The 26258-nt window shown below is 33.2% G+C and overlaps 1 protein-coding gene across 3 annotated transcripts in view; it reads right to left on the bottom strand.

Annotated features, from left to right (window-relative positions):
• The window catches only part of LOC127804981 (L-type lectin-domain containing receptor kinase IX.1-like), a 57525-nt gene that overhangs the window by 17437 nt on the left and 13830 nt on the right, over positions 1 to 26258 (bottom strand). Inside the window, exon 2 of one of the 3 annotated variants that reach the window (XM_052342121.1) lies at positions 11441 to 11550. In XM_052342121.1, the coding sequence (XP_052198081.1) occupies positions 11441 to 11550 (110 nt within the window). Of the gene's footprint in view, positions 1 to 10338; positions 11551 to 12242; positions 12376 to 26258 lie in introns of those variants that run through there. The other 2 variants (XM_052342120.1, XM_052342122.1) reach the window with 2 other exon arrangements.

Below are 26258 nucleotides of genomic sequence, written 5' to 3'. Positions count from 1 at the left end.
TTTTCAAATGATAAAAATATTCAAATCCTTAGAAAGAAAGCTAAAAGAATTATATGATAAAATTGTCTCTCTAAGACGAGGATAATTTAGGTATGCTTCCCAAAAATTATAAATTTATACAAGATCATCCAATAAATCAAATAATTGGAGAACCAAGTCAAGGTGTAAGGACTATATGTTTTACAATCTGGCATTCATATCTAATGATTAAGCCAACTTGCATGGATCAAGTCTTAGAATATGAATTTTGGATTAATGTTGTGCAAGAAAATAAGATTAAAAATTAGTTCCAAAGCCAAAGGATTTTTTTATATTTGGAACACAATGAATTTTCAAGAATAAATTAGAAGGGAATTAGGGAAAATAAAACCCTTTTAAGTAGCTTAGAATATTGAAGTGGGAATATTTTTTGTGCAAATTTCGTTTCTATTCTTAAATAAATAAATAAATAAATAATAATAATAATAATAATAATAATAATAATAATAATAATAATAAAAGGCCGACCGAGATAAGGTTGACTTGTCTTCGTCTATTGTTGGCCTTCTTCCTTCAAAACTCTTATATCTCATTTGAACCCTTTCTGTTTTCTCTAGTATTATCCCGTCGATTGTCATCGTCGTTCTCGCACTCTCCTCTCACCCAAATACCCCTCTCTCTCTTACTTTTTCGTTCCCTCTCTCATTGCTAACATTGTCTTCGTCGATTGTCGCCGCCATCATCACCTCTATTTTTCCCACGCCGTTCCATCTTTGATCTCTCTTTTCAAGCTCAAGTAAATACATTTTTCTCTTATTTCTTTTTGTTCTGGTGTGCGTGTTATCGTGTCTCCATCGTTTCGTCGATCAGATCAATCTTATTTGTCGCAGTGGCTCACCGTATTTTCAACGCCTTTTCGTCGTGCCACCGATCAAATCCACGGTGAGTCTCTGTTTTCATTTTCTTTTGTTATTGCCTTTCTGTTTTCACCGTATTTTCTGCTATTTCTTCGTATATCTCGACCCTTCTTTGCATTGATCCCCTTCCTCACTTTAAAACCCTCTTCACTTTTGGCACCCACTATAAGAAAAATGACATTTAGCGACAAAAAAATCCGTCCTTAAAAAAGTATTTTAGTGACAAATTTTGTGATGGGTCAAATTAGCGACAGAATCAGCGACGAAAATTTCCATCGCTGATTAAAAAATAAAAAATTTAAAATTATTTCAACAACAAAAAATTCTGTCGTTATTCAGCAAAGGAATTTTCTATCGCTAATACATAATAAAAAATTAAACATTAAAATAAATTTGAATCAGTGACGGAGAAATTTTCGTCGCTAATTAGTGACGAAAATAATTTTGTCGCTGACTTTTATTTTAAAAAAAATTAATTAATCCCATGGACGAACACGTGTGCGCACCTCTACACGCCAAGCGGTGCCCCCTTAACCCGCCACGTGTATGCTGGAATTAATCCCCCAGCGCAACCTCTTTTTCCCTTGGTTTCTATCTCAAGTCCCTTGTGTGAGCGCGCGCGCGCGCAATTGTCCGAGCTGCAAGGTATCTCATTGTATAAACTGCACATATTAATTATATACTAAATTTAGCTGCAGTCATTTTAATTTTATTTTAAATCTTTTAAATTCATAAATTAAAACTTAAAAAAATAAATATTGAAAATTTTTAAGTCAATTAATGTACCACTTAAATGTTGTAATTAATTAATCTCTTAAATATTTAAATTTTATTTGATTAAAAATTAGTTTAATACATTTTTGTTCTTATAAATTTTACAATATCATATCAATTTACATATTTCGGTTTGTAAATAAAAGACATAAAATATGGATTTAATACTATAAAATTTTAATTTTTATTTAAATTTTTTAATTATTTAGCAACGAGGTACTCAAATAAAATTTAATTTTTAATTATTAATTATATATTTTATTTTATTATTATTTTTTTATTATTTAGCGACGGAATATTCTGTCGCTAAATAATATTAATTTAATTCAAAAATAAATTAAAATTTAGCGATGAGGCAATCCCTATTGCTAAAAATTAAAAATAAATTAAATAAAAATACAAAATTTAGCGACGGGGCAATGTCCATCGCAAAAAAATAAAAATAAAAAAAATAAAAAATATAAAATTTAGTGACGAGGTCATACTCGTTGCTAAAAAAATAAAAATAAAAATTTAAAATTTAGCGACGGGAAAACCCGTTGCTAAAAAATAAAAAAATAATAAAAATACAAAATTTTGTGACAATGCAACCACTCTCGTTAAAAAATAAAAATAAAATAAATAAAAAATTATAAAATTTAGTAACGGGGTCACACCTGTGACTAAAAAATAAAAAATAAAAAATAAAAAAATAAAAATCCAAAATTTAGCTATGGGGCAACCCCCGTTCCTAAAAAATACAAAATTTAGTGACGAGGCAACCCCGTCGCTAAAATATAAAAATAAAATAAATAAAAAATACAAAATTTAGTGATAGGTCACACCTGTCGCTAAAAAATAAAAAATAAAAAAAAATAAAAATCCAAAATCCAAAATTTAGCGACGGGGCAATCTCGTCGCTAAAAAATAAAAAAGAAATTAAATAAAAATACAAAATTTAGCGACAGATTATTTCGGCTCTAAATAATATTTTAATTCATATAGCGATGGAATATTTTAATTCATCTCTAAGAATTTTTTTCTATCTAAAATCAAAATTTAATCGATTTTGTGATTAATTTAGCAATTGATTTTTTGACTTTAGTGACAGATTTAGGATTTTTTTTCATCTTTAATTAGGGACGAATTTAAAAATTCACGGCTAAGTAATTAGTAATACCTGCTTAAGCAATGAATATCCGTCGCGAAAAAGTCAATTTTTTCTGTAGTGTTTGATGATAGCTGAGACGTATAGGAAGGTTTGAGAGCATCTTATATATATTTGGTGATAAAAAATATTTAGTTGGGACTTGATAAGAATTCATGAATAAAGTATCACGTAGCTTAAAAGACCAAGATAAAGGATCCTAAGGATGCATCTAAATTCACCATGTGACAACACATCACACTCTGACCATTAGGTGCATGGCCTTGGAATAACTTAATAGTATAAGTCACACAGTGCATCCAAACCATACCTTAGGGTCTCATTCCAAATGAGGTTCCAACAAAATTGAGTCGGGTAATTTGTACCCTGATTATATAAGCTCTAAATTCTGTAGAAACAGGTAAGTCTTTACTTCTACCATATTCGTTACTCTACTCAAATTGTTTATTTTATTAAATCTCGAATACTAATTTGACCATCAAAATTTACCATTAAGGGACAAAAGCCGGAGTGTGTAAGAGTTTGACAAGTGATGCATTAGACCCGAGACCTTGGATGATGGAATTATCTTTCGTAAGATCCTTAAATATTCATGTTGACTTACTCTTTTGGGGGTAAAAGAATCAACATTTTATCCATCAAAGGTCTTGGCTAGATCCTTGGGGGCTGGAATTGACTTTATTTTTGGGTTAAAAATGGTGTCGGATTAGAGCCTTAAATTGGTTGAAGGGTAGGAAACATTATCCTTGCTTTCAAGGGGGGAAATTGAGCCTTCATGTTAAAAACATGTCACTGTTTTGGGCTATTTAAGAGGGCCCAGAACTTTTGGAGCAAAATTTGAGAGTTTTTGGTGAATTTTAAGAGACTATCCCAAAGTTGTTAAATGTTGATTAGCCGAATGGACTATGGACGGGCATACATTGTAAAAAGATTTTTGGGATAATTAGAGAAAAAAAATAAAATTGCCACATTCGTAATTTTTGTTGAGATGACATTTGTGGGGTTCTTGTGTAAGAAATGGATAAAAATGGGCTTTGAACACGAGTTTCTTAAAAAATTTCTCAAAAGTTGTGCCAGACGAAGCCCAAATTTAAGAAAAGGGTGGACCTTAGATTTAGGCCTGCCCAAGGGAACTTTAAATGGAGACCCTAGGCTATAATTTATTTAAGCTAGGCTAGCACTTTAATGGGCTAGAGCTTGGAGGACTTTGGTCAAGAAAGCCCAACATAGACCTATGCATATAATAATTATTTCAAATTGAAGCCCGTTTGCCTTAAAGCTCAATCAGAGGAGGAGCTTACAAGCGAAAAGCTTATTTACTACTTGTTGGGAAAAAAATCTCGCACAAAGCCAGAACACTTTCTGTTAGTAGCGAACAAATCGAATCACAAGTGATAGCAACAAACACAAGAACAGAAAGTTAAACTTCCCTTTTGAAAAATACCAATGAAGGTTACAGCTTATTCAAGGCTCAGATCTGTATATCATCACCTACAGCGAACCAACGAGAAGCTCTCCCAAATCGAAGTCCAATCAGCCCAGCTCGGTACCAGCACACAGCAAGAAGATCACACAGAAATGGTTCACACAGAGACCCAACGAGTTCAACTAGGTTTCTCTTGTTTTTCACACTCTCGTCCCATCGAACCCACATAGGTTTTATAGCCATCAAGAGATAAACCGAAACCAGCAAAAAATCCGTCAAAGGAGGATAAAGGAACCAGGCTTTCGGAGAAGATAGAAATGGCGAGATAGGAGGAGAGGATAAGCTAGGGTTTTGGACGGAGTCGCAAACGGCCAGAGAAGAAGTAGGTCACAAAACGAGAAACAAGTATTATATACCTGGGAGAGGGCTGGCCGAGCTGGGCTTCAATTTGGGCCTGAGCTGCTGGGCCAAAATTGGCCCTGCCTCCTCAAAGACCCTTTGGGCTTGCTTCTCTATTTGGTGACCTGCACATTGGGTTGTATCCACACAAAAGTGGCCCACATGATCATCATATCCTTGGGATGTTTAGTATCACAAACAACACTACTGTTAAGGGGGTGTTTGCCTTACCCCTTTTTTTCATAGCTTTCAAGCTATTTAACTTTTAAGTTGTATAAAACTTAAAAGATGAGTAATATTTAAGCTAATAATGTGTTTGTATAAAAGTGCTTTTAAATTATCAAATAATAACTGTTTAAACTCATCAAAAAAGCTTGAATTAGGCACCACTGTTTCGCGCAATTCTGGCCAGAAATGAAACTGGCTCCAATTTAATCTCCGGCTCAATCTTTTTCCCAAATTGGCTCTTGTAGGGTTTATACTAGACATCTAGGAACTGTCCCCTCAAGTCAAGCAATTCGGAGTCCAAACTTGTCAAATAAAAAACGAAGAAAACATCATGTTGGAGTTCATCATATGTTTCTAGCACAGATTGTTCGATAACTCTTCTGGAGGACCCTTCCTCCAGAAAGTCCAGTCACGGGCAATGAAGCCTTGTCTTAGACCACTTATTCTTCTTCTTTTGTTCCTTTTTTTTTTTTTTTTCTTTCTTCCTTCCTTCCTCTGTTTTCTTTACCTTATTTACCGTCAAACACCACACAGTAACCTCTCTGCCATACGTATATGTACCCAACTTTGGGTAATTACACATTTACCTACTTGATTCTCCTTATTTCACTTTAACCTCAAAGTCCTTCACATGGACCTCTTGGTATCTTTTATTTCACTTAAACCCATAATATTTCAAGATCCTTGCCCTTATAACCCAAGTATTTATTAATTTTCATTTCACCCCTAAACTTTTAAGCCTTTCAGTCTATTGGGATTTCTTAAAATATTTTTACATAAATTTAACCTTCAGAGTTCACTTGTGTTCGTTTTAAGAATTTTCTATAATTTGAACCTCTTAACTGGTTAGTATTCTCATTTTGGTGCCTAAAGTCTATTAGTTCCTCTATTTTTTTCATCTCTATTTTTTTCTTTTTTGCTCTTTGTTTGTACAAAACTAAAGAACAAAAAATAAAAATAATCAAAAATGAAAGCATATGTGCAATAATAAAATAATTAATATTTCAAAATATAAATAATTGATATTTTAGAATATAAAACATGAGCACAATAATACTTAGTATTTTAGAATATAAAATAATTGATGTTTACATTTAGAATATAAATATTGTTAATATTTATATTCTAACATATGGAAGCATATGAATTTAGAGATGGAAAAATTTTTGTCTCTAAACTCTACATAAAGGGTTTTTATTTTATAATAAAATAATTAATATTTTTCACATTTGATAATTTAATAATAATTTGATTGGTCATTGGTAAGATTAAGAATCGAAAGTGAAATTGAGATTTTTTTATAAAAAGTAGAAAATAATAATTTAAAAATAAATTCAGACAAATAAATAATTGACTCAATTCATAATTTTATGGCCAAACGAGCCATGTTAGGGCTTTTGGTCACCCAAGTTATGGATTTGATTCACATGGGAAGCACCATTTTTCGGGACAAATAAATAATTGATTCAATTCATAATTTTATGGCCAAACGAGCCATGTTAGGGCTTTTGGTCACCCAAGTTTTGGATTTGATTCGCATGGGAAGCACCATTTTTTTTTTTTTTTTGGGGGGGGGGGGAAGCCATGTGATACGCGCACTTAAGTCGCAAATGCTTGGGTTATTGAGCGCTAAACTTCCCATATTAATGTTGTTGCACTTGTTATTATAGTGATAGAATATTTTAATTCGTTTTTAAGAAATTTTTTTCTTATCTTAAACCAAAATATAATTGATTTTGTGATTAATTTAGCAATTAAATTTCTGGCTTTAACAATGAATTTAGGATTTTTTTAATCTTTAATTAGGGATGAATTTAAAAATTCGTCGCTAAATAATTAAGAATGCCCGGCTTAAGCAACGAAAATCTATGGCTAAAAGCCGATTTTTTTTGAGTTTGATGATAGTTGAGACGTATAGAAAGGTTTGAAAGCATCCTAATCTTATATATATTTAGTGAAAAAAAAGGTTTAATTGGGACTTGACGAGGGTAATATCCATAAATCAATGATAAAGTAACACATAGACCGGTCTTTAAAGATCAGCATAAAGGATGCTAGGGGAGCATCTAGGTCCACCAAGTGACAATCTAGGTTCACCACGTCACAACACATCACACTTTGACCATTAGGCACATGGCCTTGGGAATAACTCAATAGCATAGGTCTGACACCCTATCCAAACCATACCTTAGGGTCACATTTCAAATGAGGTCCCAATGATAATTGGGTAAGGTAATCTTGCTATAAAAATCCTAAATCTAGGTAAATCTTTACTTTTACCATTTTCCTTGCTCTGCTCAACTTATTTATTCTATTAGATCTCGAATACTAATTTGACTTTTATAATTTTTTGTTAAGAGACAAAAGTCCAAGCGTGTAAAAGTTTGACAAATGATGCATTAGACTCGAGAGCTTAGATGATGACATTATCTTTGGTAAGATGTTACGTAAGATCGTTAAATATTCATGTTGATTTATTCCATTTGGGGTAAAAGAATCAACATTTTATCCATCAAAGGTCTCGGCTAGATACTTGGGTGCTGGAATTGACTTTATTTTGGGTTAAAAATGGTGTTGGATTAGAGCCTTAAATGGGTTGAAGGGTAGGAAACATTAACCTTGCTTTCAAAGGGGGAAATTGGGCCTTCATGTTAAAAACATGTAACTGCTTTGGGCTATTTGGGAGAGCCCAGAACTTTTGGAGCAAAATTTGAGAGTTTTTGGTGAATTTTAAGAGACTATCCCAAAGTTGTTAAATGTTGATTAGCCGAATGGACTATGGACGGGTATACATTGTAAAAAGATTTTTGGGATAATTAGAGAAAAAAATAAAATTGCCACATCCGTAATTTTTGTTGAGATGACATTTGTGGGGTTTTGTGTAAGAAATGGATAAAAATGGGCTTCCAACACAAGTCTCTTAAAAAAATTCTCAAAAGTTGTGCCAGACGGAGCCCAAATATAATATGAGGGTGGACCTTAGATTTAGGCCCGCCCAAGGGAACTTTAAATGGAGACCCTAGGCTATAATTTATTTAAGCTAGGCTCAACGCCAGCAGGTTATCTAATGGGCTTGAGCTCGGAGGACTTTGGTCAAGAAAGCCCAACATAAACCTATAATTATTTCAAATTGAAGCCCGTTTGCCTTAAGCTCAATCGGAGGAGGAGCTTACAAGCGAAAAGCTTATTTGCTACTATTAAAGGGTTGTTTGGCTTACTCATTTTTTTCATAACTTTTAAGTTATTTAACTTTTAAGTTATATAAAACTTAAAAGATGAATATGATTTAAACTGATAACGTGTTTGAATAAATATGTTTTTAAACTATCAAATAATAATAATTGTTTAAACCCAATTAGCCACCACTGTTTCGCTCAAATCTGGCCAGAAATGAAACTGGCTCCAATTTAATCTCTGGCTCAATCTTTTCCCAAATTGGCTCATGTAGGGTTTGTATATACTTGACATCTAGGAACCGTCCCTCTCAAGTCAAGCAATTCGGAGTCCAAACTTTTCAAAAAAAACGAAGAAAACACCTCGTTGGAGATCACCCTTTGTTTCTAGCACAGACTGTTCGACAACTCTTCTGGAGGACCCTTCCTCCAGCAAGTCCAGTCACCGGCCATAAAGCCTTCGCTTAGACCACTTATTCTTGTTCTTTTGTTCCTTTTTTTTTTTTTTTTCTTCCTTCCTCTGTTTTCTTTACCTACTTTTAAACATTTATTTACCGTCAAACACCACACGGTAACCTCTCTGCTATATACATATATATGTACCCGACTTTGGGTAATTACACATTTACCTACTTGATTCTCATTGTTCCACTTTAACCTCAAAGTCCTTCACATGGACCCTCTTGGTATCTTTTATTTCACTTAAACCCATAATATTTCAAGATCCTTGCCCTTATAACCCAAGTATTTATTAATTTTCATTTCACCCCTAAACTTTTAAACCTTTCAGTCTATTGGGATTTCTTAAAATATTCTTACATAAATTTAACTTTCAGAGTTCACTTGTGTCTGTTTTAAGAATTTTCTATAATTTTAACCTCTTAACTGGTTAGTATTCTCATTTTGGGTGCCTAAAGTCTATTAGTTCCTCTGTTTCATTCAAATCCAGTTTAGAATTAATTTTTAGCCAAAAATAAACCTCACACCTAGGTTCTGTTCGTACTCTACTTCAATTCTTTGGGCCAATTAATATTTCAATTACGCTAACTTATCTCTCCAACCATTTATAAGTGAATCTCTAAGCAAAATGAGATATCTTTATGATACTTTGATTTGTCACTTTTAGAGGTTCCAAAATATTTCTATGTTTGAATTAGTACTTTCTCGACTCATCAAGCCATTAATTCTCAAATTGACTTCTTTCAATCTTTGTTGGCTCACCTTAATCCCTGAATTCACTCTTAAGCTTGCCTTAAACTTTAGTTTAAAGATAGAAATGTAATATTTAGCCCGCATAGGCAGCCCAGTTGGTCAAGAAGGAAGGCACAAAATGTCTTTTGTGGTAAATTTTAGACCAAGACCGAGGATCGAGTCTCGCAAGCGACAGTGTGAAAGTACCTCTCTCTAAAGTGAGGGGGGCTCCTTATGCGCGGTGAGCTCGGATCTAACCATTGCGTTCGGCTGGGTCACCATGATTAACCTCCCCACGTCCTGTCGAGCCGGGTGTGGGGGGCGCCTAGAGTGAGCGATTTCACCTTGGACCTAGAAATGTAATATCTAAGTATTGCAAAGTAGATCAAAATATAATTATACTCATATTTTACATATAATTGACCCACTAAATGCACTATAGACCCACAACCGCCTTGCTTTCATGCGCAGTGCATGTGCGTGATTGTGTGTGTTTGTGATCGTTAGGCTGGAAATTATACACAAATAACATCCTTGATATATAATTTTTTAAAAAAAATTCACTATTTCCAATAAATTGACTCTTTCATCACTTGTAGAAACCAATAAACAAGCCATACTTAAATTAATGAATTAATGATTTGGTCTGAGTAGATATATATGCATCTCCGATCTTTTATAACTATCATGTAACTAGGTCATCTACTCTCACGTCACAAGAACCTGGTTAATGAGTCATGGCACAATCTCACAGTCATGATCTCTCATTTGGGGGGCTAAGCCTATGTATATTCATAAGCAATTACACCTATATATGATTGGATCTCCTACTTGTATTATATTATCTCTATTCAAAGATTAAATTGAATTTAACACATGATCAGTTCAACATCTTTATCCATTTTTTTTGCTGAGAAGTAAAGAGACTCAACATATACGTGTCCAATTTAAATTTAAAGAGTTATGTAGCAGTCTTGCGTAGCCCAAAAGTGCATCATCAAGCCTTACCTGCACAAAAGCAGTCACTATAATAAATGATATTTGTAAAGATAGTTCAGTAGTACTGTTGGCATTTATGCATCTTATTTCAACATCGATCGAGCTACAAGCCAAATTTTTATTGAAGATGATATAATAAGTACATATTAAATCTTAACACTTTCTTGCTAATAAGTCTTAACGCTTTCATAAACCTATATATGACCCCGCACGTTTATATATCTTGCTAATAGATCTCTATACATTAAGCATTATGAAACAATATCATATATATTTCAATAGAGGATTATCCCTAGCTGTAAGTTGAAATTTTATTTGTTCAACGACCCAGCTCAATGCTCGAACAAGTTATGGAAGGCTCACTAGAACTACTTGCCGATACGCCTGTAGCTGGTGCACCATAAACGGGAACGGGCATCTTCGGTGGAAGATCGGGCAGCGCAGCCTCAAAATGAAGCACTTGAATGGCTTGCTTTATGGATGCTCTCCGACTCCGATCTGGGTAAGCACACCACAACCCAGCAATCATCAAACATTCTGCTTGCCTCCCCTCAAACTTCCCATTCATTCTCTCATCAACAGCCGAAAGCAGCTGCCCACTTCCATACAGGTCCCACACCCACTCCACCAGCCCAATTTGGCTACCACCGTTCCGGGGGTCCAGAGATTTTTTCCCAGTTGCGATTTCTAATAGAACCACTCCAAAGCTGTAGACATCTGATTCTTTGCTGGCCCTTCCGGTGCCTACATATTCAGGCGCCATGTAACCGAAAGTTCCAGCCAGCCCCGTGGTTTGCGGGCCAACCTCATGGTCCATGAGCCGGGCTAAGCCGAAGTCTCCAAGCTTGACATTGAAGCTTGAATCCAACATTACATTACTGGACTTTACATCCCTATGAACAACACATTGTTCCCACTCTTCGTGTAGATACAGCAATGCTGAGGCTAACCCAGTACCTATCTTGTACCTCACAGCCCAAGTGGGAGGGCTGTTCTTGCCAAACAGGTGGGAATCCAGGCTTCCATTAGGCATAAACTCATAGACTAGAAGAAACTCACCTTTGTCATGGCACCAGCCCACAAGCTGCACCAAATTTCGATGTCGCAGATGACTAATGACCCTCACTTCGGTTATGTACTCCTTTTTACCCTGTCTAGAACCCCTTGAGATTTTCTTCACAGCCACCTCCATATTGAGGTCTTTGAGGTACCCTCTGTAAACACCACCAAATCCTCCTTCTCCCAGCTTTCTCTCCTCTGAGAAGTTGCTGGTAGCCGAGGCAAGATCACTATAAGAATATCTCCTTGGCCCTGCACCTCTTTCAAGATCATCATTAATCGATGTCGAGTTAACCGGTACTGCTGATTTTGCTTTAGCTCTTGATCTCCTTCGCCACAAAATTATAGCTGCAGCCACCAACGCCCCTAAAACCAAAGCACCCAATGGGACCATTAGACCAATTTTCAATCTGGTCTTTTTCGCATTCTGTTGGTTCGTCTCTTCTATATCTAAACTTGAACTGAATTCCCATGATTGGAGTACATGTCGCGCTACGTACTGGCCGGTAGCAGCCGAGAAACCGACCGTTGCCTGCTCGGGCAGAATCCGCTTCAGGTCAAGTTGACAAGAAAGAGTGGAATTCTCTTTAGGAATGGTAGTTGCTTCATAGGACCAAGACACAGTCAAATTCTTAGTAGTGGCATTGAATGTAATCCAAGCGGATCCTGTATCGTCGCTGTGTAAGCTAGCGTTCCAAGGAGTGGTAACGACGGAGGAAATCGAGCCGTTGTTGATCCCAACATGCTCGTGCGGAGGATCCCATTCTGGGTTTGAAAAGGAATCGAACTCAACCAGAACCATTTGGTTGGTGGGTAAATCACTGGTTGTGGTGTTGAACAAGCCCAAGAAGCCACCGGCCGAGTTGGGAGGGATCTGGAAGCCAACTGGGGCGAGGAAGAAAGCCATGCCGTGGCCATACTTGGGTCGGCCTTGGATGTCTATGGTGAAGGTGAAATGGGTGGTGAAGTCGGTGAGCTTTCCTGTTTTCGAGTCCCAGATCGGAATCCTATCGGCATAGAAGGCCCAGCCAACGCGACATAGATAAGTGACTTTGTTGATCAATTCAACGGATCCAACTGCAGGTGATGCATCTCCTCGGTAGAGCATATTGGCTTCAGGGCCAAAGCGCGAGATCTGGAAGTGAACTGAACTGGAAAAGGGGAGGAGGAGGAGAAGAAAGAATAAAAAGGAGAAGAAGATGCGAATCCCCATCTCCATGGCTTGGAACTGGGACTAGAGAAGATGAGCCAGAATTGGCTGGTCGTGAATATCAACTTTGATTCTTATTATGATGATATAACTTTGATGCTGAAGAATTAAGTATACGTGTAGAAGCCCACGGCCCACCTCTCACCAACTCGGTTTACGGTACGTAACTCGATACCCAATGGACGTTCGCCGAAAGATAAGCATAAACAATGACTAAATGAAATCATAGTCAATTTTAAGCGAAATTGAAATCTCATTTTCCAATATTAAAGGAAAAAAATTAATAATATTTTTCCAATGGCTCAAAACCCGTAATCTCTCATCTCTCCTCTCTTTCTTACTCCCCAAGAAGCACCCCGCTGAACCTAATCGTCTTGTTTACGCATGACGCTTAGAAGTTTCTTTGTTTTGAAAAAATAGGTCAGTGAACTTCAACTAGATAGCTAGTTGAGATGTAATTAGTACCTACGTAGAATTACAAAAAGGTTCAATATACGATAATTAATTCACCTATAGATTGAGCTGTGGGCAAGAATAAACAAATGCGTAGCTCATAGAATGGAAAAGGGGCTGGAAATATTAAGATTCCAGCGACAAATCAGGAGGTGTTTTCGGGATCAATCAATATTAATTAATTTGAAGAAGAAATCTGGAAATATTATATAATTAAACAACTGGCAGAAATTAAACTACGGATGGAAACAAGTGTATTTTTTTATTATTATTATTATTCTTGCTCTCATCCATCCATCCATCCATCCACTTTGATGGATATATAATATATTCACAAGGTGTTGCCATTATTAATTGCTCGCTTCGTATTTTCATTAATTAGCTATCCCATTTCTAACATCACTACTCCCTACCTAAAATTTAAATATTAGCTGAGCTTAATGAATGAATTCTTATTGTTGTTGTGAATGAAAAATGTTTTGGAAATTTAATGCTTTTCTAAACTCAGTTAATTTTTAATAAATTTTAATCCTAATATTTAACATTTAATTTTTATTAAACCAATAGCAGGGCCACGCCGACGAGAAGATCCTCAATTTTTTGAAGACGTATGATATGTAGAATCTAGATGTCACTGCTGCTGCTGCTGCTGCTGCTGCTTTTAATTCATGCAAGCAAACCTTTTCAGTCAGGAAACCATACAGTTGAGTGACACACTGACAGTCATCGTCTTCATCAATATATGCCAGAGGTACTCATGCTACTTCAATTGTACAAAAAGAATATCAAGGGCTGATCTTAATTATATGCACCAGAGAACGAATTTAAAGTACTAGATAAATAATTTTATAAGTACTAAAAATACATACCTAATTAATTATTCAATTATATGTTTTCTACCAGGCATGTCTTAATTAATTAGTAACCATGATAGTGACTGCAATTTTATGAAAAAAAAAAATTACTGTTATATGTTGGAAGAATAATTTTCTATAAAATAAAGAAAAATTAAATCATTCTAGATCTATCAGGAGAACAAAATTAAGGGCGTGTTTGATAACATATATTTGGAAAGAAAAGTATTTTCTAATTTGCATGAAAAACAAAAAAATTATCTCTCCCTACATGAAATTTTTTATGAAAAAGAGTCAAAAATATATTTTAATGGTTGTATCATGAAATTCAATTCTATAAAAAATGAAGTGTGTCAAATATCAAAAATAAAATTTAATTTTTTAGATGTGACATTTTCTATATATTTTTCATATTATCAAACACACCTTAAAAACATCATTGCTTAATCACACATTGGACCATCCGGGCCCAATTTGGCCCCTCTTTCATGGCCCAATCTCGACTTATCTCTCTGCCCAATCTTGGCCCCTCCTTCTCGGCCCAGTCTAGCACTCCCTCATAGCCCAATCGTGGCCCAATGCCAGCCTGCAACAATATCATTGCAGCCTCTATTGGGTATTCGCGCATTCACCCTAGATCTCATCATCATTAATGACGAATCTCATCCACATTAAAAATGGTCATGTCGACACCATGTTGTCACTTAGAAACCTTCACTGGCACCAAATACTCAATCCTATCACCTGCAAACGCACGATGCATATATGCAGAAGAACGTCTCCTCATTCTACATCAACTAACTCTTTTTAGAGTGAAGATATGTTCTGTTTTTTGACCTATCAATACACTGTCATTTCTTTACTCTCTCACTCACTTGAGCATCGGAATGCTTGCAGGTGTCAGTCGCCCCTCAGACAGACCTATAGCCAGAGCTAGCTCCTTGCCATTGCGATCCTGTCTCTGACAACTCTCATTGATTAGGAAGGAACACACATATTTGAAATTCATGAATTTTAAGTAATTTTGGAATTCAAAAGATGAAGAATTAAGGAAGCAGTAGCTATATACAAAAAGCTAGCTACCTTAACCAAAATTTTATTTTATGGCTAGACATACTTATTATTTAAAATACTTAAAATGTATGAGTGAAGAAAGAAATAAACATATTGCTAAATTAACGACCTCTCTCGTATGTGGAAACTTGTACTGTTGGATGTTTTTATTATTATTATAAAAAAAAAAGACAATAAATTTCTGTACAAATTAAGACGTGTTAAAATGGATCATATATATAGTTGATTTGAGCCGGGTCTTGGGAACTTCCATTCCATTCAAAATCAAAGCGTTATCATTGAGGGATATATAGTTAGTGATCAACCCATTTTGTAAATGAAATCATTAATTTCACACAGATTAATGAGAACGCACAAGCAAAGCGAAGGAATGAATTCTAAGAAGAAATCAAAATTTAGAATATGGTTTCCGTTTCCACTTAGACCTCTTCTGAGTCTTCTTGACTTAAGAAGGAAGGAAATATTATTATTATTATTGTACTAGGAAAGAATTGCATTGTCTCCTATCCTCCTAACATATATAATCTTCAAATGGTTCCCCTCATAATGCATACATATGGGCACATAAAGTGTCACACTTACATTAAATATTCTTTTCCCATTCTTTGAAAATAATATTAGAATATTCTTTGACCAATTTATAATATTTGTGGTAAAACATGATTGGTATATATATATATATATATATATATATTAGACTATATATTTTTTATATAACAAAAACTTGGATGAAAATACGCTTCAAGAGTAGAGAAAATTTATAAAGCCTTTTACAGGTAAGCTAAATGTCCTTGGTGTTTTTCTTAATAAGCACCACTTGGGTAATTAGATAACTGATCGAGCATAATTTAAGGGATAAATGAAGAGGTTAATTAAGGTAATTAAAGACGGAGAAGGGGAGAACCTATATATAGAAGATATAGAAGATTAGAGAAGTGAGCTTGTTAAGTGTGGCCCTGCAGCTACACCTACGCATGCAACTTCACTTGATTTAATATATATATTCTTTAGTTAATAAAGAATTTAAGAATTTATTTACTATTGTGAAAGACATCAGTCTGGTGTGTGTATATATGGTAGTGACAATTTCATAAATAACCTAAACTTGAATCATATATATTTTTGTAAAATAACCAATATGATTAACACCGAATGATGTCTCTTTTGTAGCCTAAAATCAATCAAACCAAACTGAATTCAAAAGAATGCTTAATTAACCAGATTCACTGAAAAAGGTAATTAATGTGGCCACTTCTTTATTAATTAACATTAATGATTTGATTAAAGCATACAGGCATTGATCTGACCTGACCTGACCTGACCTGAATTTTGGTCTTTTCCTTCCATTCCAAGACTTACTAAAATCATGGTCCACTTTCACCCACTTCTTTCAAATTCTTCCCAAAATCATATCTTAGCGTTAAATCATAGAGGCATTGATTTGACGGGTTCTAATTGGTAAACGAAATATTGTCACAAACACGGTGTCTTTGATTGCATTATTTAAAATTTTAGGTAATATTATCTAAAAAATAAAAATCTTCCCATCATTTTGAAAAATAAATTTCATGAAAAGAAATTTTAAATGCTTGTAATATACACATTTTTTCATAAAAAAATTAAGAACGTTTAATTATTTTCATAAAATAAATTATAATAATTATATATTTTCTATGATAAATGTGTGTAATCAAACGCACTCTAATAATATGATAGTAAAAAAATTAACTAATTAAGCAATTCATAAAAATGTGCTAGTAAGAGAATTAAATTAAATTTAAAATATTGAATTTATCATTAGTATAATATGGTACACAATGTTGAGTATACCTTTGAATACGTGCAGTGTTAAATACAAACTCATAGTATAAATTTAGAAAAATAACCAAAATGTAATAATATTATAGGCATTATAAAAATATCATTATTGTCAATACTGGTATATTCAAAACACAACAGTATAACAACCAAATCTAAAGTTAAATGATACTTAAAATAAAGTAAAATTTTAATTTTTGATAACCAAAAAACTCCAAATATGAACATATAAGTAGTGAGGTAGTCTATGTTGAATCAACTTACTCATATTAATTAAGTTTTGATGATTAACAAAAATATTTTTATGATATAAATATTTTTTCTTACTCATACAAAAAGTAAATTTATTTTGAATTAAAAGAGAATTACTTTTAGATATATTTTCTTGTTTTAATCATTTATGTCTCAAAATGTTATATTTGAATTTTTAAATTTTGAATTAAAGTAAAATTATTTTTAGACATATTTTCTCTTACTCATACAAAAAATAAATTTATTTTGAATTAAAAGATATTGTTTTTACACATGTTTTCTTGTTTTAATCATTTATGTCTCAAAAACTTATATTTGAATTTTCAAATTTTGAATTAAAGGAAAATTATTTTTGATATGTTTTCTCTTATTCATACAAAAAGTAAATTTATTTTGAATTAAAGGAGATTGCTTTTAGATTTGTTTTCTTATTTTAATCATTTATATCTCAAAAGTTTATATTTGAATTTTCAAATCTTGATTTCTCATGCAAAAAATAAATTTATTTTGAATTAAATGTGAAACATGTTTTCTTGTTGTTTGAGAAAGTTTAAACATTTTTTAAATTTTAAACTTCATATTAACCCTTACTTTAGTAGCTAAAATACTTATAAACACCCCCCAAACTCATTTTTTGAGAATTCAAGTACTTTTGTTGCATATTCAAAGCACCTGAAAACTCTCAAACACTCTCAAGCAAAGTATCCAAATAATCCAAGGCTCTCGAAATATTATTGCACATTCACCAAAGAGTTACAAAACAAGAGGAGAAAAGTTCTTCAAGTCTTTTATGGCAATTCGGAACTTCTCCATTTGAGATTATAAATTTATTTATTTAAATATTATTGGCTTGTATAATTTGTTCTTAATTGCTTATTTGTGTCTAAGTGTGGACAGATTATTTGTAACATTTAAATTACTATTGTGAATTGTATAGGTTTTCTAGAACCATTAAAATCTAGGCGAATCTAGTTTTTAAGGTAAATTAGGAAGAAAACCTTGGTATAGTGGTTGTCTATAATCCGTTGTAATCTAGATGTGTATCTAGTTTTCAAGGTGAGCTAGTGTGGAAACCTTGGTGAAATTATTTTAGTGGAACCCCAAGGGTGGTTAGACATTGGGAGAGTGGATTAGGTGTGTGTGAATACACGTTTACTATAAATTATATTGTGTCTCATTGTATTTATTTTTGTTATATCTTGTGATTTACATTTATTATTAATCTCAAATATAATTTATTAAATTTATCAAATATATATTTTTTAATAAAATCATTAATAAAAAAATTATTAAAATTGAGAAAATTTTAATCACTCAATTCACCTCCCTTCTTAAGTAGCCATACCCTGTGTAACACCCCGCTTTTCTCTTACCGAGTGTGTCACTATGCTGGGGCCCAAAATATATAAAAATTAATTTTTCTTTCTTTCTCGGTACATAACTTAAACGTTAAGTACCGAATTCCAAACAAAACCCCCAGCAAATCATTCACAATATACAGAAGCGATAATCGAAACCTAATATGGTACATACCTGAATTCACTTTATATTATATCATAAAGAATCCGTACCATATATTACATCATATTCTCAATACTAAAATACATAAATACATTGCTATATCTCAACTCATTAAAGCCTAAGCTAAAACATAACCGGATAGACAAATTTCCAGGACCTCCTGCTGAATCCATCGGCCACGCCATTACGTGCCGTTATATCTCAACTAGCTCCTTGCCTAAGCTGCAAGTCTCAACTGGAACATTGAATGTTCTAGGGACATAACCCATTAGAAGATGAATCTTCTAGTGAGAGTCCAAAAACATATATATACGAATGCATGATGCAATAACATGAACAATATTTTTCCTTAATGTAACTTCCCAGGCCTACCAACCCAGCACGGAATCCTAAGCAGATTCCGAACCTCTGTAAGATAAGCCCACGTTATTCCATCACTGCCCTAGAGAAATTACGGCTACACTCTGGGGGCGACATCCCATTCCCATGCACAAATATTAATGTGACAATAATATTGCGCCATACAATTATCACAACTTTCCATATAATATGACAAAATAAATATTGCATTCATAAGTAGCATGCATATATAACAATCATATCATAAATATAAGTTCTTGTGAGAAAACCACTCACAAAATCAAGTTTAGGATAAAACTATTCACTTTTCACAATTATTGGGATACCTCAAAAAATATGCAAACTGCCTTGATATGCATACCCGACCTCGACTTTCGTGCCAACTCTCAAAAGTTGCACCAATCTCCATTCCTCGAGCACAACAACCATAAAAGCATATTTAATCGCTAAATATCTCCATAATCCAATTTATTTCATTTTTTCTTTATTTTTTACCATTTTTTTCCTTATTAAAATCTCAATAAATACCATCGAGACTATTTTCTCAAATCTTTTTTCACAACAATTCATAATAAACTATGAACTTCAAGGGAAAAATACTGAACTTACCTGGATGTTGCGTTTTCAAGCAAAATGAGGCTCTTTGATGCAAAAATCGAGACATCATGAAGCTTAAACCCAAATCTTTTTGCACGGACTTCCATAAAATATTTTTCTCTTTTTTTCTATCATTTTTTGGCCCAGCCATGTGCCCGCACACGCCTGCATGCGCCTAGGACGAGTGGTGGCACGTGGAGACCTGCGCGTGACTGGCACGCCCCGGTCGTTTTCTCCAGCCAATTTTTTTCGACAACAGCCGATTGCTCCACCAACCTCTTCTCCTTCCTCAGTCAATCAACATGGCACCTCTTGTGCCTCGAAAGGAGCTCGGAAGGGCCGTCACCTGGCCACTAGAACTCTCGGCCAAGGTGTCCGTCACCTTCTCCGGCGAGCCTTCGAAACCCCATCAAACTTCAACGAAAATGCTTGATTTTCTCCAGATATCATCTTTAGGCTATGGGCAATAAAATCCCTATGGTTTGGAATGTCAATTCGTTCGATAAGGGGGTTGATTTGAAGCTTCATTTTCTGTAAATTTTCGGCCACATGAATGCCTATTTATAGGCATTTTTAGGCATCCAAATGCCCTTGGTCGAGCAACCCATTGCCTTAGGAGTCTCCACCTCCCTTAGATCAGCTTGGAAGCAACCCTAGCCAACCAAATCATCACTTGCAGGCTTCGACCAAACGACCAAACTTTCGGTCATTTTTTTCCTACTTTCCGGCCACCCTGATGGCCTTTGTCAGATCTGCCTTTATAAAAAAGCTTCCCCTGACCATGCCTCGTGCAACCCCGTGGACAAAATCGGCCATGCGTTGGTCAGATTTCCCCATGTTGTTATTTTTGAGTTTTTTGTAGTTTAGCCCCTCAACTTTTGGTCTTTACCTTTTTGGCCCTTTTTACTTAGCTCCTAAACTTTCCAATATTGCATTTAAGACCCTCAAGTCCTAAAATATCCATTTGACCCCAAAGATTCCGAAGAAAACATCATTTTGACCTCTCTCTGATAATTTCAAAAAAAACTGCATTTAGGCCCGAATCTTCATTTTAACCCTAACCCTTTTCGTTTCTTCCTGAAACCACTGAAGGGTTGTTCCTTATGAAAAACCGAATCCCCCTCAAGCTTACGTTAACTTTTCGGAAGTCGTCTATAACAATTTGGTATTGCAGCCTAATTGGCAGTCGCATTTTAACTGTACCGAAAACTGTTCCCGATCTCATTTCTTTCGATGCTATAAATTATGCCTCGAAATACTCATCATGGCCATATCATTTTCCTTTGACATCTCGGGTTCAGGGAATTCCCTATAGTCGATTTGGTTAATTTTTTGGGTTATTTAGATACCAATCTTTCTCGAAATTTTATTTTTCTAATAAAACACTTATTTTCAACTAATCCAAATTTCTTGGGTATTACACCCTAAGGGCCAACAATTGGTATCAGAGAAGGCTTCTAAAATAGTTAAATTTTTAGTTTACACTTTAATTTAGAAGAGATCTAGATGCCCGCATTCTCAAACCAAGCTATAACCGAAGGACCCTCACCCTCTAAACCACCATTCTTTGATGGCACAAATTTTTCTTATTGAAAAATGAGGATAAAGTCATATTTATTTTTAATAGATTATTATTTGTGTAAAATAGTTAGAGATGGTTTTGTCACAACTTCAACTAAAGAAGATAAATGGACCGAATAAGATATTAAAAAATACCAAATGGATCATAAAGCTAAATATATAATTTTTTGTTCCATCTTTCCTAGTGAATATGAAAAATTATCTACTTGTTCTACATCACATGAAATTTGGAGAAAATTAGAAGTAGTATATTAAGGTATCGATCAAGTAAAAGATACTAAGATTAATCTCTTAATGTCACAATATGAAGAATTTGAACTATTTCAAAATGAAAATATTAGTGATATGAATGGTAGATTCTAAAAGATTATAAACAATCTTAAAATGTTAGGAAAAATAATTTCAGAAGAAGATCAAATTAAGAAAATTCTTAGATCTTTAACAATAGATTGGCAACCTTTAGTGACTATTATTTCTCAAGCTAAAAATTTAAAAGAATTAAAAATAGAAGAATTAATAGGAACACTTCTAACTCATGAATTAATATTAAGTAAAATAAATGAAAACATCAAGGATAAGAAAGATAAGAAAATCTCAGCTCTAAGAGTAAATGAAGAGAAATGTTTTATGGTTATAAAAAAAGATGAAGAAGAGAAAGATAACTTAGAGTTAGAAGAATTACAAAACGTATACGAAGAACTATATATAAAATATATATCTATTAAGAAAATAGTAAAAATAATAAAAAAAATCATAAAAAAGAAAATGAAAAATTAAAGAGTGAAATAAAGAATTTAAAAGCAAAATCACAAGAATTCAAGAAAGAAAATGAAGATAAATTAAAAGATCAATTAATTAATCTTGAAGAAGAAAACAAAATATTAAAAACTCAAAATGATAAATTATTAGTAGAAAAGAAAGCCATAGAAAAAAGTTTAGCCATATTAATTTAAAAGAAAATTTCAAAACCCAAACCAAGATACAAAACACTTAAGAGAGAATGGAAATAATCTAGATGGAGACCCCAAACTAAGAGAAACAACATAGTACAAATATGGATACCCAAAGGGGTAATACAAATAATGAATGGGTTAGATCATAAAATTTTAAATGTTGCTCCTCATCCACATTCATCAAGAATAATTAAATCATTTGATTCCAATGAAGAAAGATTCAAGAGACCCGTCTATAGATGGATGTCTAAACTTAAAACGTGATTTTATCAAATATGTAGATGTGCGTGAAAATCACAATGAAAAACAAATTGTATATGAATAGTGAATGTTCATCGCACATGACTAATGGGAGAGATCTATAAATCTCACTCCCAAAGAAAGAAGGTATATCACCTTCTAGAAATAATGCCTAATAGTAAAGAATGAAGATATTCTATTTATGGCATAAAAGATATATTAGGTTAAGAAAATTCAAACCTAATCAAAAAAGTTTTGATCTAGTTATCGGGCTTCCTAAAATGAAAATCAATGAAAAAATTTCTATGATGCTTACTATTAAAGTAAGCAAAGTAGAGCCTAAATCTATGAGTGAAATATCAATCGATAAGCATTTATAACTTTTACACTTAGATCTATTTGAACCCACACAAACTAGAGGTTTGGGTGAAAAACATTATATGTTGTAGTAGAAAATTTCTCTAGAATTATTTGGTTGTGCTTTTGTTTTCAAATGATAAAAATATTCAAATCTTTAGAAAGAAAGCTAAAAGAATTATATGATAAAATTGTCTTTCTAAGACGAGGATAATTTAGGTATGCTTCCCAAAAATTATAAATTTATACAAGATCATCCAATAAATCAAATAATTGGAGAACCAAGTCAAGGTGTAAGGACTATATGTTTTACAATGTGGAATTCATATCTAATGATTAAGCCAACTTGCATGGATCAAGTCTTAGAATATGAATTTTGGATTAATGTTGTGCAAGAAAAATGAAGATTAAAAATTAGTTCCAAAGCCAAAGGATTTTTTTATATTTGGAACACAATGAATTTTCAAGAATAAATTGGAAGGGAATTAGGGAAAATAAATCCCTTTAAGTAGCTTAGAATATTGAAGTGGGAATATTTTTTGTGCAAATTTTGTTTCTATTCTTAAATAAATAATAATAATAATAATAATAATAATAAAAGGCCGATCGAGATAAGGTCGATCCGTCTTCGTCTATTGTTGGCCTTCTTCCTTCAAAACCCTCATATCTCACTTGAACCCTTTCTGTTTTCTCTAGTATTATCCCGTCGATTGTCGTCGTCGTTCTCTCACTCTCCTCTCACCCGATTACCCCTCTCTCTCTTACTTTTTCGTTCCCTCTCTCGTTGCCAACATTGTCTTCGTCGATTGTCGCCACCATCATCACCTCTATTCTTCACACGCCGTTCCATTTTTGATCTCCCTCTTCAAGCTCAAGTAAATACATTTTTCTATTATTTCTTTTTGTTCTGGTGTGCGTGTTATCGTGTCTCTATCGTTCTGTCGATCAGATCAATCTTATTTGCCACAGTGGCTCACTGTATTTTCAACGCCTTTTCGTCGTACCACCGATCAAATCCATAATGAGTCTCTGTTTTCATTTTCTTTTGTTATTGCCTCTCTGTTTTCACCGTATTTTCTGCTATTCCTTCGTATATCTCGACCCTTCTTTGCATTCATCCCCTTTCTCACTTTAAAACCCTCTTCACTTTTGGCACCCACTATAAGAAAAATGACATTTAGCGACGAAAAAATCCGTCCTTAAAAAAGTATTTTAGTGACAAATTTTGTGATAGGTCAAATTAGCGACATAATCAGCGACGAAAATTTTCATCTCTGATTAAAAAATAAAAAAAATTTAAAATTATTTCAGCGACATAAAATTCTGTCGTTATTCAGCAAAGGAACTTTCTATCGCTAATACAGAATAAAAAATTAAACATTAAAATAATTTTGAATCAATGACGAAAACAATTTCGTAGCTGACTTTTATTTTAAAAAAAATTAATTAATCCCACGGGCGAACATGTGTGCGCACCTCTACACGTCAAGCGGTGCCCCCTTAGGCCGCCATGTGTACGCTGGAATTAATCCCCCAGCGCAACCTTTTTTCCCCTCCTTGGTTTCTATCCCAAGTCCCTTGTGTGAGCGTGTGCGCGCGCAATTGTCCGAGCTGCAAGGTATCTCATTGTATAAACTGCACATATTAATTATATACTAAATTTAGCTACAGTCATTTTAATTTTATTTTAAATTTTTAAATTCATAAATTAAAACTTAAAAAAATAAATATTGAAAATTTTTACGTCAATTAATGTACCACTTAAATGTTTTAATTAATTAATCTCTTAAATATTTAAATTTTATTTGATTAAAAATTAGTGTAATACATTTTTGTCCTTATAAATTTTACAATATCATATCAATTTACATATTTTGGTTTGTAAATAAAATACATAAAATATGGATTCAATACTATAAAATTTTAATTTTTATTTAAATTTTTTAATTATTTAGCAACGAGGTACTCGAATAAAATTTAATTTTTAATTATTAATTATATATTTTATTTTATTATTTTTTTATTTATTTAATTTTTTATTATTTAGCGACGAAATATTCCGTCGCTAAATAATATTAATTTAATTAAATAATAAATTAAAATTTAGTGATGAGGCAATCCCCATCGTTAAAAAATAAAAAATAAATTAAATAAAAATATAAAATTTAGCGACGGGGTAACGCCCATCGCTAAAAAATAAAAATAAAATAAATAAAAAATATAAAATTTAGTGACGAGGTCACACCCGTCGCTAAAAAAAATAAAAATAAAAATTCAAAATTTAGCAATGGGAAAGCCTGTCACTAAAAAATAAAAATAAAAAAAATACAAAATTTAGCGACAATGCAACCTCTGTCGTTAAAAAATAAAAATAAAATAAATAAAAAAATACAAAATTTAGTAACGGGGTCACACCAGTGACTAAAAATAAAAAATAAAAAAAATAAAAATCCAAATTTTAGCCATGGGGCAACCCCGTTGCTAAAAAATAAAAAATATTAAATAAAAATACAAAATATAGCGACGGTGCAACCCCCGTTGCTAAAAAATAAAAATACAAAATTTAGTGACAAGGCAACCCCGTCGCTAAAATATAAAAATAAAATAAATAAAAAATACAAAATTTAGTGACAAGTCACACCCGTCGCTAAAAAATAAAAAGAAATAAAAATCTAAAATCCAAAATTTAGCGACGGGGCAACCCCCGTCACTAAAAAATAAAAAAGAATTAAATAAAAATACAAAATTTAGCGACGGGCCACCCTGTCGCTAAAAAAAATTAATTTTTTTTAATTATTTAGCAACAGAATATTTCGGCTCTAAATAATATTTTAATTCATATAGCGATAGAATATTTTAATTCATCTCTAAGAATTTTTTTCTCTATCTAAAATCAAAATGTAATCGATTTTGTGATTAATTTAGCAATTGATTTTTTGACTTTAGTGACAGATTTAGGATTTTTTTTCATCTTAGGGACGAATTTAAAAATTCACGGCTAAGTAATCTGTCGCTAAAAGTCAATTTTTTCTGTAGTGTTTGATGATAGCTGAGAATTATAGGAAGGTTTGAGAGCATCTTATATATATTTGGTGACAAAAAAGATTCAGTTGGGACTTGATAAGAATTTATGAATAAAGTATCACCTAGCTTAAAAGACCAAGATAAAGGATCCTAAGGAAGCATCTAAATTCACCATGTGACAACACATCACACTCTGACCATTAGGTGCATGGCCTTGGAATAACTTAATAGTATAAGTCACACGGTGCATCCAAACCATACCTTAGGGTCTCATTCCAAAAGAGGATTCAACGAAAATTGAGTCGGGTAATCTTTACCCTGATTATATAAGCTCTAAATTTTTTAGAAGTAGGTAAGTCTTTATTTCTACCATTTTCGTTACTCTACTCAAATTGTTTATTCTATTAAATCTCGAATACTAATTTGACCATCAGAGTCTACCATTAAGGGACAAAAGTCCGAGCGTGTAGGAGTTTGACAAGTGATGCATTAGACCTGAGACCTTGGATGATGGAATTATCTTTCATAAGATCATTAAATATTCATGTTGACTTACTCTTTTTATCCATCAAAGGTCTTGGCTAGATCCTTGGGGGCTGGAATTGACTTTATTTTTGGGTTAAAAATGGTGTCAGATTAGAGCCTTAAATTGGTTGAAGGGTAGGAAACATT

This window comes from Diospyros lotus, chromosome 6 (assembly GCF_014633365.1).
Source record: "Diospyros lotus cultivar Yz01 chromosome 6, ASM1463336v1, whole genome shotgun sequence".
In the NCBI taxonomy this organism is placed as follows: domain Eukaryota; kingdom Viridiplantae; phylum Streptophyta; class Magnoliopsida; order Ericales; family Ebenaceae; genus Diospyros; species Diospyros lotus.
Note: the sequence above shows the minus strand (reverse complement) of the source record. Positions and strands in the feature narration are given on the sequence as shown.